Here is a 12257-nt window from a genome sequence, read left to right on the forward strand (position 1 = left end):
ATAAAGAATTTTGAACATAAAAGCAAAAAAAAAAAGCTCAGGAAAAAAATTACAACAGTTGATACTTGAACAAATGAAAGACATTTTCCCTGCTACATACATATAGCGATTTTATGTGACTCGTTAAAGTGGTATTTCCATGACTTGTACATTCAGACAGGTTTCAGGAAATCAAGTATGTTGAATGTAAAGACTTGAATAAAACATGAAGGGCAAAGCTTCCATTTTTTTTTTTAAAAAAGACAGATAAATGTATTGAAACAAAAAACTTCATATAGCATAACTAAAAAACTACTTTTTGGCATTTCAGTGACATTTGTTTTTTTGGGGGGGGAGGACAGTCTATTGGTTGCTTAAAGAAGTATTTGTAAGAGTTAGTGTGCGTAAAAATAACTGGATTTCCTAATGATAAAAATGCAATTTTTTCACACTTGTCAACACAGCTTGCCTAACCAACACTATTTTGTGCAGTGAGCTATTTATTCCTAATAAACCTAGATCTATGATTATGCTGGCTTGGGGTGAGAAGGTTTTACAGAATTTATGTGCAGCTTTGAGCTCGGGAGGAGAGGATAATCCCTGATGCGGGTAAGGCAAAAGACATTTAGTGGCACCTGTAGAAGAGTTTCAAAACAGTATCATTTTACAGGTAAAATGGAAGTTCTGAGGCCCAGTTTTGCTTTCAATCAAATGATTTAATACTGAACCTTCTTGCTTACTGTTTTAGTTCTCATGTTGCTTGAATGAAAGCAATGTAAGGAAATGGAATCATGATGTCTCATCATAATGTCTTCCCCTATTAGTCAACAAATAATGTATCTCCAAATAGGAATTTAGCATTTTTGTTAAATTGGTCTATATAGAATTAACAGTTTATTTCCATGGCGCTGTAATATTGTTACTAAGTTCTCCAATGCAACTGCCAGATATCAGCTCAAAATTTCAAATAGAAAATTCAAACAGGGTAAAAAAATGAGATGTTTCCTACATTCTGACCTTGAAACTCTTATAAGTTAGGATGATGAACCATTCCCTGCTGTTATGTTGAATTGTGTGGACATTTACATATTTTCTCTCTACCTCTTTCCTGAAGTTTCTTATATAGCAACTTTGTAGACCTCTGCAGAGTACTTGTTTAAATAACACTGGCCCATTTCATTTCTATATCACAAAAGGACTGTATTGACAGCAAATGTAAATTTTAGAGACAAATGCTCCCTGTATTTTTCTTCCTACTTTGTATAGGCATAATACTTCCTATCCATATATCTCAAAAATTGTGTGCAAAGCTAAATTTTCTATGCACCTTCCCCTAAAGTGGGTATTGAAGTCTTTGCCCTAATATAGAAATTTACATTTTTAAGGCAGCTGCACAACATTCTGTTACAAATTGTTTCTCAAGTGAAGAAAAGTGGGGAACCCAACTGCTATAGACTTATTAGCTGTACTCTATTATTTCTTATCTTGTGATTTCAAGGATTTCCCCCTAAGTAAGTATTAAAATAGATGTCAATTGGCCTCATAGTTTTCCTGTTGGTAGTCAAAATGGGAATATATTTCACCTGTTAATTGGCAGTCCCTTTTGTCTGTGCTGTGCAACACAGCACAGACAGAATGTATAAGCATATTAAAGGGAAAGAGCTGCCAGGACAAAAAGGAAACACACATTTGCTACATCTCAGAGAGGCAGCAGAAATACCTAAAATATTTTTACATTAAAATTATGTGATTTGTATGTTATATAAATATTTAACTAAAAATATACATGCTTAAAATGTGCATGTTCCATTGGTCTCTAAAAACAAAATCAATTAGGGTGTTTCAGTTGTACATGGTAGCCTTAAATCCAAACCTCCCACTTTGTACCTGCATGTCTGTATGACTGTGCTACTGTGTTTATGTAGCAATACACTGTCTAGCAGTGTGTTCTAAAATATTGCTGCCTTATTTAAAGGGAGGGAAGGATACACTAGTGCAAACAAGCCTTAAGGTGAAAGAGATTCTGTTCCAATGTGTAAAAAAATAGTTCAGGCCTATGCCTCTTTGTCCTAAGTACAAAAATAATTTGGTTATTTAAAAAGGTGCTTTCAGATTGGTATTCCATGTCATAACAACACTGTGCACGGTGTGTGTATTGCATTCAAAATGTGGAAATTGGAAAGCAATGTTGACACTGCAAGCAGTTTCTAGTTCTATATGTTGTTTTGCCTTCAACACATAATAATATGCTTTTCTAAAAGGAAAAAATGATGACTGCTAAAATATAAAATAACTAACACCAGCGTGGCATTAAGAAAGTATTATCATTTATCAAAATAGGACAATAGCAGAGTACAAATACACACATTTGTATGTCTGCTATTGGTTCCAGTTTCAAAATAAAAATTTGAAGTAGAACTGTAATAGGGAGCCAAAAAAATCCAAACTCGTATTTGGAAATTCAAGCGTATGAATATTTTTTACTGTTCTTTGGTGTCAGTTCTATGCAACATAGAGGAAGTTGAATAGTGCCAATTTGTATGTGGCTGGTCAAGGTTCAGGATTATATTACTGGCCAGTCACTGTATGCAGCTTCATTTAGTGCTTTGGAGGCAGTTGTTCTATGTTTTAGGATCATGAGATCTGTGTTTATAAGCTCTGAACATTGAGTTCTGTGACTGGATCCTTGGCTCCCGCTTGAGGATGTGGCATTTCCATCAACACACAATATAATTGCCTTGTATTTGCAATTCTTTCTCTAGTAGCTCTCTGTTCCCATGCACACTATTAAGATGCATGGACTCTTCAGGGGACTGCCTGTTGCTGTCCTTTGAGGAAAACACTGCTAGCTCTGATGAATGCACCCGGTAAGTAACATCTCAGCTCTTTATAACAATAAGCTTTGCCTAGCACTTACAATGGATTAGGAATTATGGAGGGTGAAATCTTAGGCAACTTCATTTAAATGCATAAAAAGACATGGGGGGAGACCATACAATGGAACACGACTAGGCTTGGTCACATTCTTTGTAGAAATTTCATCATACAGGATACTCCTGTGAGGATGAGACTGAAAGTGTGGCAAATAAGTCCTGGGGACCTTTTAGAAATAGATCACTAAGATTATTTGTGATTTGACTTTGGCATGCTCCACCTCTGATTGGCTTCAGTAATTGTTAGCTTCCCTTGACTAGCAGAATCAGAATAAGCAACTTTCACACACCTAAAACATGGCATAGTTCAGCTTTCGTTACCATAAATATTTCTTTCCCCCCCTAAATGAATGGAATGCATACAGCTCTTGCCTCTAAGTATCTGTGATCTTTGTGTATAAACAGGATACTTTCCAGATCTTAAAGCAGGCAGTACATCTTTTATCACTTAGTTCCTATTTTTATGCTGCTGGTATATCTAACTCTTATTGCAGCTATGAAACAAAACAGTTGCGTAGAATCAGCAGTTCTTCCTATTTGTGAAGCATAGTAATAGAATCCACATTTTACATTTGCCTACTGCTTTTGGGGTGGGGGAGAACTCACTTTTTCAGCAGTTCTGGCATCCCTATATATTTACTGAGTGACTGAAACCTATCACTGAGAAACAAAAATGAATGTCTAACATGTATAGCACCTCTCAGGCTACTATTTACAAATTTGCATGTGCTGTTTTGCATTTAGCTTGTTTGGTAGAAGAAACAGAAATCGCTTACTGACCAGAATCAAGTTTGAGTCCTCATTCCTACGCTGTGAAGAGGGGTATCTACCGTCCTTGTTTCAGTGAAAAGCACTTTCAGTGCAGCAGTGTTGTCCAAATATTGACTTGGCTTTCACCTGGCTCGGAGATTGCAGCTGGTGGGTGTGATGGGAGGCTGGGGCTGGCTTTGGGTAGCTTCTCTAGGCAGCAAAACCACTCTTCAAAGTGCAGGATGAGCCTTGCTGATGGTTGCTGCTGTGCTGGCGCTATGTTCCTATTGATAGCACACTGTACCCTGAGGATTCTCTGGGTGCGGCAGGTATACGAGGCACCACTGAGCATTTAGAAATACGTCCTGATGTGCTTGTAGCAGTTTCGATAGGCGCAGATACGGGGAAAGAGTCAGCTTGGTTTTGGGGTGTCAAATCCACAGGGGCTGCAAGCTTGTCTGGAGGGAAAGAGGAAGGTGTGCCCTGAAGCACATCCGAAGGGGAAGGAGGGGAATCTATAGCACTTCCATCGGAAGAAACTGGGCTGGCACAGCGTCCTTCTCCTTGTAGGTACCGAATGCACTTCTTTTTCCTCCTAAGAACAGTGGAGAGAGTTATCTGTAAATAAAGGGTGAATTTATAGGGTCATATTCTTAAAATGAAAGCATTGTAGTATTCATCACAGTTATGCCTGGAATATAGTAAGCCCACTGAGAGGGGGAGTTTATTTTCTTTGCCACTTGCAAATTTTAGAAATGTTTCTCAATCTCTTGGCAGTTTTTTTACCACTGGGTGGCAGTATAACTACAGCACACGTAGACGTTCAAACAGAAGAGATTGCCTGGTGGCCTCATGTTTTAGACTGCAGCTCCCATCAGGTCATCGTGTATGGCCAGTACTCTGGGACTTCATAGGTAAAGGAGAAATTATGTTGTCTACTCCAATGATCTTTCACGAAATGCAGTGAGTCGTCACTTTTCCCCTGAATAAAAACTGGGAAAGTTGTGCACATCAGCTTTCCAAGTAATACCTTAGTTATTCCTAAGATATTCTCCCCATGTATCTATTTAATGTGGTTCTCTGAATGGCAGAGCTGAGAAGAAGAAAAATCATTAACAATCCAGGCTGTTGTGGTCCTTGTAGATATTTGCGTATGTGCTTTTAGTTACCTCCTGTCAAAGTATGGTGATCCCCATGAATTTCACAGGGTGTTATTAGGAAATAAATATTAACGAAGCAGCCTTGTCAGTTCCTTCCTATGAAATATGACCTAAGGCACCTGGCATTCATTGGCTGATCCTGCTTAGTTTCTGAGATCAGATAAATCCTCAATGAAATGAAAACTTATGTGGAAGTCATAGAATCATAGAGTTGAAAGAGACCTCGTGGGCAATCCAGTCCAAGCCCCTGCCAAGAAGAAGGAAAATCCTGCCACGAGGAAGGAAAATTGCATTCAAAGCACCCCCAACAGATGGTCATCCAGCCTCTGTTTAAAAGCCTCCAAAGAAGGAGACTCCACCACACTCCGGGGCAGAGAGTTCCACTCAATGTTTTTTCCTCAAAGATAGTTCTGCACAGAGAAGACTCAAGTTTCAGTATGTTTTAACACAACTGAGAACTGTGAATGTCTCAGTGTCAGTTTGCTTTGCTCTCTCCTTGTTGGTGCCCATCTTCACATATGTTGTGCATGGTTGTTTGTGCACGTGTGCTGCATTTTCACGATGGGAACGTATGCGTTTTCAGGAGGGCACATGGATTATAGAAACAGTTCTGAGAATTTTTGAGAGACATTTCTGAAAGTATCAAGGATTATGTGACAAACTCTAGCAGTTATTGCTGTAAGATCTGGTACAGAAAGGTTTGTCGTTAACCGATTCAATGAAAGACCCATGAACATCATCACATGGGACATTTTAAAACATGCCAGAAATATCTTGGGTGGGAAGATTTCATGTGCAAACTAACTAGTCTGGATCTCAGCTGTGTTCTACTAGGGAGAAAAATTGTGAGAGAAGAAAGCCAAAAATGGTCTCTTCTTGAATCAGTTTTTGCATAGCAATTGTAAATGCTCATAAAGCTCATCCACTATACTCAGAGTTATTCCCAGAAAAATGCGTAAGAATGCAGCCAATTTTTTCAAGGAAAAATATACCTTCTCCCATGTCATGAAAGGTACAGTACTGTATATTTTTCAGGCAATCCATTTGGAGGAGTATTGGCACTTTTACATAAAAATGAAAGGGGGAAATGTTTCTGGTCAAAAATACTGATGGAATAATTGCTATTTAGGCAGAGAAATGAATGAGAAGAACTTTATGGCATGCCAAAAAGGCTGCTGTAGGCTGGCATGCCATTTTCTCAGCTTTCACTGGTTTCTCACTTATCAAATGTTAATCTCCACTTTAGCTTTCTCTTTCTTCTCCTTTTACACCACCTTTTTATATTTCAAAATACCTAGCTCCTGTTCTTAAGCATTTTGAAAAAAGAAAGGCACACGATGAAATGGCATCTGGTAGGAGCTCACACTCATTTCAGTCCATGGGTTTACTGCTATCCTAGAAGTGATGCATTTTCCTTTCTTCTTCATTGGCCAGAGGTACACACTACTAGTACAGCAGTGACTACCAACATCCAAGGGGAAGTCTACTCCTGCATATTATTGATCAACCAGAATAAAGAGGTACAACAGAAACTTACACAATGAATAAAGGGGAGAGTTGGCTGTTAGGAATATCTAATATGCACAAGCATACTCAGTTTATCACATACCCATATTTCTGGCAATACGTAATGTAGAAAAAAACGTTTTATGGATAGTGTAAGTTTAAGTAGATTGGATCATAGCTCTAGGCTATGTGGTTAAGGTTTTTGTAACTCCTGAATATATTTGTTGGTGAACTCTGAACTCTAGCTTTCTTCCTGCACAATATGAGAAGCCAAAGAATTTGAAAGAGAACCAAGTTTTCTAACAAATGATTTACACCAATGTGGTTTTCATTTCTTTAGTTGGGTCTGGTGCCATTGCCAAAGTTTGTAAGGCGTGTGGTCCATCTGCTGAGCTTACGGAATGGAAAATACTCAGGAGAATATTGTTGGCAGGGATAGACTGCACTCAATTCAAATAAATTTATTAATCTGGAACTGGCCTATTAGTACAAGGAGGATCAGTATGTAGTTTTGAAGAAGATGAGAAAATAAGCAAGTAAGGAAGTCACCAAAAGCTCTTCAGGGGCATTCCAGCTACTTTGGTTAGTACAGAAGCCATGCTAGCTCAAAGCAAAGAATATGTGAGCTCTAGTCTGTAAATCAGACCTCTGGAAAGTAATGCTATAGATCCTTTTGCTGACTGGATGGCAGCAGCTTATTACTATTGCTACTATTAAGAGATACTGAATTAATAACTTGCATGGAGAAGAACTTCTCAGTTTTAATTAATTATGACACCCCTCCCTTCCATGAGTGCTGTATTCTGCTGGAAGGGGAGCACTGTGTCAAACTAGGCTGTCTGAAGGTAAATCTTTAGAGAGGCCATGAAGTCCATTTGGCACTTTTCCACAAACCTTTTTATGCCATGCAGATAACAGACTACATGATGGCAAATTTAATGGGAGAATGTGTGGGCTTCAAAACTACCTTGATTAGGATAGGATTGGGATAATGAGGCAGAAATCTAAGGCAAGAAATAGAAAGCAGGTTTCATGTCAGTAATCGACAATGCCTTTAATTCTGCTGGGAGTGAAATTCTGCTCTTGAATAGGCCCGAAGTCATCTATGACGAGGAGGAGACTCCAACACAGTACTAGGGGAGGGTGGCAGTCTTGCATTAGGAAAAGGCTATCATGTACATTTTTGTTTCACCAGTGGCTCTATCCAAGTAACAATAACTGCAAAATGGGACTTTTTCTTCATTATTGATTCATGTAACATACACTCCGCATCTTCAACGGCTAGTCAGAATGGCCAATACAGTCTATGAATGATGAAGGTTGTGGTCCAATAGAGTTGGGGCAATCAAATATCCCCTTTCTTTACTTTCATACAAATCATGTTCCAGGAACAAGAATCTCCCCATAAGAGTAAGCTGGCCACACTGCAGGAACTGCAGGATGTGTGAGATAATTTACTCTTCATCACTACTTTACATGAGAGTACATAGCCAGTATGATTCTAGGTAGGAAACCATGGATTTCTCCATCTTATACTTGAGCAAAATACAGATGAGAGAAGTGACATTAGAGAATTAAACTACCATTCCCCTTTTAGGTTTAGCTAGGCTCTTCATCTATATAGAGGGGGGGGGGGGGAAATCTCAGGCTAGCCTGTACTCCACCAGTTCTTCACATGCTATCTGATGCAAGGGGGACTGATCATTTATTTTTCCAGTGTGCTGATATCAGTACTGAAAGTGTGTACATTGGCTATAGTTGTTACCTGGCAGCCAATAGCTTGTGAATTAGCACCAATTCACTAACCATCACATTGAACATATTGCTCTATACTCCTCACTCAATGAAGATTGCTCCCTCTTGTGCTGCACACAGCTGCAACTATTTCCTCCACAGACCTCTTGCTTGACACTATTTAAAGTTAGAGGCAAGAGTCATCAGGCACATATGACACCTTTGGATTTAATTGACATACACAAATTCTAGCATAATGGCTTATATAAAAATAATTATATATTTTGAATTACTGTTATTCTCACTCTCCTACCTTAGAAGAAGAAAGCATATGTAGGTAATATTAGAACAGGAGCAATGTGAAAAAGCTAGGGAGGCCACAAAAAGCAAGTCTAAAGAGTGTGATTAGTAGTGTTAGGAGCAAAGGAAGCTGAAGAAACTGCACAAAAAAATAAAACCACACAGAAGAAGATCAATTTGTAGCCTAAGGAACACGCCTGGAAAGCAAAAGTTTCCAATACACACCTGCATGGGCCGCACCAGTCCATTTGTTGGTTGAGGCCAAAGCGAGCTCTGCATTTCTTAGGAGAGGCAGGATCTGAACAAGGAGCATGCGTGGCGGAGAATGGGCAAGGCAGAGGCACAAACAGCAGCAAGAGCAGGAGGAAGAAGAAGAAAAGACGCAACATCAATTTGACTGCTAGAGGCAAAACTAAACAGGCCACATAAAACCTTCTTTGGCAACAAGTTTCTGCTGGCTGCAGTGTCTCACCTGGAACAAAGGACGGATTAGGCAAATAAAATGACCTCATGAAGGAGGACCCGAAATGCAGTGGTTGGGATAGTGTTCTCAGGTATAAAGTATTAGCTTGTACTGGTGTGTACACACACACATGCAATCTCATTGAGATACATTGTGCTAAGGACCATCAGACTTCCAGCCTATGATGAAGAATGTTGTTTGATAGCCAAATGATCTCCTGAAATAGGAGACTACAGTTGCAGATCTGTGTACTTAACTGGAAATCGACTCCACTGGCCTCAGTAAGACATGCACCAGAAAAAAAATCTGCTTAGCGTTAGGCTTCATGGATGTAGTCCAATGCCAACCTGGGTATTATTGAGATCTAAAAGTCATTTAGTATATGGGCTTGAGGACAGCAGGTGAAAGGAGTAGATTCTATGAGCATCTGTCATTTTCATTGGCACTAACAGGGAATACCAAAATGTTTTTGCTACTAGAATGACATATCCATGCCTATTTTTAAAACTGATTCTTTCAAATCATGTTGGAGTATTGCACAATAAGATGATAAAATAAAATTCAGATACAATCAATTTTTCATTGGGATTCTGACTGCTGTAATAGCCTCACTCATGAGGAGGAATAACTTATTTGGAAATGGTTGGCATGTATTAACATGACAAGCTAAATTACTGACTGGAAAGAAGGGTTGTTGAAAGGGAAGTAATAGAGACCAGAGACCACTGAACTTCCTTACACTCATTTGAAAAATCAGAGAGAAATGTTTTTGGCAAGATGAAGGGACTGAAGTTTAATGTGTCAGACAAGAACCAGGTATGAACTGAATATGCACTCTTTGCCTTTTAACTGGATTGTTTGTTGATGGTATTACAAAAGAACAGACAGGACACACAGTTGCAGAAAAGAGCAAAGCTAGAAGAAATAGCTGTTATGTCTCATGTGATATGAAACGCATTAGAGTTTATAGCATAAATAGTGGTCTGCCTATAGAGAAATCAAAGGCAGTATTAACGTAGATAAGGATTACTGAAGTCACATTACGTCATGGATGCAAAACCTAGAGAAAGATTATAGCTATTGTTTGGGTGTCTCAACTAATCTCTTACCAATACAAACGAGGAAAGTTATCAGAAATTATTCTGGGTTTTGCACAAGTGGATTTACCTGAATTTGAGTCTTGCTGCTTTTCTCTTGTTCTTCTTTTCTTTTTCCCCTGTGAACAAAAAGAGAGGAGGGGAGTGTGGGGGGAAGAGAGAAAGAGAGAGAGAGAGAGAGAGAGAGAGAGATTAAAAACATAAATCATAACGCAAACAAAGGCACTTACTTTTGCTAGAGGACTATTTTGAGGTGAATATTTAATTAGTGATTTCATTTATGAAAAGAAAAATAAATATTTGAATATTCAGTCAAGACAAGATTGGTTTAGAAAATGGTCTTGTTTAATTGAAAAAACGGAAGGAAAAGATAGGTACAGAACTTTAAATCAGGCCTTCCAGACAATTAAATCAATGAATTGATTCAAGTAACCCAGATGGAGGTGGGAGGGAGGTGAGGAGAGGGTGGTAAGGGTGGGTGGGGAGGGGTTTTTAAAAGGGTGATTAATCAAGATTTATGGTTAAGGGAAGCACAATTGGAACCTGTATCCTAGACATAAAAATTGTAATCAGTTTTTGATATTGTCTTTTGATGCTAAGGTTCATATTGTATTGTTTTGTTATCCAAAATAAATTTTTTTAAAAAAAACCACCTATGTGAAAAAATGGCCGAGGACTTCCCTAAATTTCAGCAATAATGGAAAAAGATCCAGAGTCTGGTTTTGTAAGTTACTGCCCCATGTGGGGGTGAATGTGGCATGCTGCCTCTACACTGAATGCCTGTGTGTTGAGGAGACAACCTGGCTTCCTACTCTCATATACTGGGAGTCTGTCCATTTGCAAAGACCATGTCTTTGTGCCCATACTGACAGTTCTCCCAGTAAATATGTAAATACTCTCAAACTGATGTGGAACAGAAAAGATGATGGTAAGGGGAAAACCAGTTTGGCTTCACCTTCTCAGTTTCATGGTGAGGCACTCATGGCCTGTATCCTACATGCAAGAATGCCCAGGGCAAATCTGAAACTGGGATTTATTGAAAACACTTCTTTTTGAAATGCAAGGAAGTGTGGGGCATATGAAGATAGGATGGAGGAAAGGTTGCACATGGAAAGTAGAGAATATGAACATTTGGGGAATAGCACATGGAACTGGTTATCTCCATCTAAAAGTTTAGTTGTTTTCTCCATGGGCTTTTTTTTTAAACCATGTATATCTCTAACACCACCATTTGCTACGGTAGTATTACCCCCAGTCTTTTCTTAGGCATAAAAACTGAAATTATTGGTAGTGTCTTGCTGGGGCCTAATAATAACAAGTTTGAGCATCCTACTCATAAGTCAGATTGAGGTTTTTTGTGTCGGGAGCGACTTGAGAAACTGCAAGTTGCTTCTGGTGTGAGAGAATCGGCCATTTGCAAGGACATTGCCCAAGGGATGCCTGGATGTTTTGATGCTTTACCATCCTTGTGGGAGGCTTTTCTCCTGTCCCTGTATGGGGAGCTGGAGCTGACAGAGGGAGCTCATCCGCACTCTCCCCGGATTCGAACCTCCAACCCGTTGGTCAGCAGTCTCGCCGGCACAAGGGTTTAAGTCATTGCGCCACTGAGGTCTCCGGCATATTCAGTTAGAAGAAAGTCTATCTGAATTCAACTTAGTCCACAGTAAATGTATTTGAGGCTGCAGCCTTTGTTTAACTTCCAGAGAAGGGACTGTGATGCCAGAGCAAAACAAAGGCTTTTTCATTTTAATTCCAAACAGCATTCGAATATGTTTGTCATCAGCGAGGCACAAAACCGCTTCCCTGATGAAAGCAAGCAAAATCAAACCAGACTGTCTTTCCTCACACTCTTCTCCATATAATGCTGATTTTGCTGGCAGCGGGAGGTCTTGTTACTACACAGCTGCCCTACACCACAATTAGGACACAATGTTTGTGGCTGTTATTAATGTACATGCTTTGTGTCTTCATTGTGATGTGACACAAAGCTGCATCTCAGCTGTAAGAAGGAAATGAGTGTTAAGCACATGCTGGGGCACTCAAGTTGCAAATGGGTTTCCACAAGTTTGTATTTGGAAAACACCCCTATGGCGGACTTACTATTAGGGGCATAAGGGGCTGTCTGTAGTGTTTGAATAGCTTCTCACTCTGGAATATTGGAAATTAGTTCAACTTTTCAGTAATGTACACTGTGGTAGGGGCCAAAATACCCTAAAGGTTCAGATCCTAGCTGATCTTGAATGCTAAGCAGAGTCAGCTTTGGTTAGTACTTGGATGGGAAGCTATCGATGAATGCCAGGTAGTATAGATTATATTTCAAAGAGAGGAACTGGCA

General features: G+C 39.3%; 1 protein-coding gene across 10 annotated transcripts in view; it reads right to left on the bottom strand.

Annotated features, from left to right (window-relative positions):
* Positions 1–330: 330 nt before the first annotated feature.
* The window catches only part of TCF7 (transcription factor 7), a 129827-nt gene continuing 117900 nt past the window's right edge, over positions 331–12257 (bottom strand). For 4 of the 10 annotated variants that reach the window (XM_060765269.2, XM_060765265.2, XM_060765266.2 and 1 more), the window contains 3 exons: positions 9993–10041; positions 8588–8660; positions 331–4257 (listed from right to left, as the gene is read on the bottom strand). In XM_060765269.2, the coding sequence (XP_060621252.2) occupies positions 3939–4257; positions 8588–8660; positions 9993–10041 (441 nt within the window). In that variant the 3' untranslated portion in view covers positions 331–3938. Of the gene's footprint in view, positions 4281–8587; positions 8661–9992; positions 10042–12257 lie in introns of all 10 variants that reach the window. The other 6 variants (XM_060765275.2, XM_060765273.2, XM_060765270.2 and 3 more) reach the window with 3 other exon arrangements.

This window comes from Anolis sagrei, chromosome 2 (genome assembly GCF_037176765.1).
Source record: "Anolis sagrei isolate rAnoSag1 chromosome 2, rAnoSag1.mat, whole genome shotgun sequence".
NCBI classification, from domain to species: Eukaryota; Metazoa; Chordata; class Lepidosauria; order Squamata; family Dactyloidae; genus Anolis; species Anolis sagrei.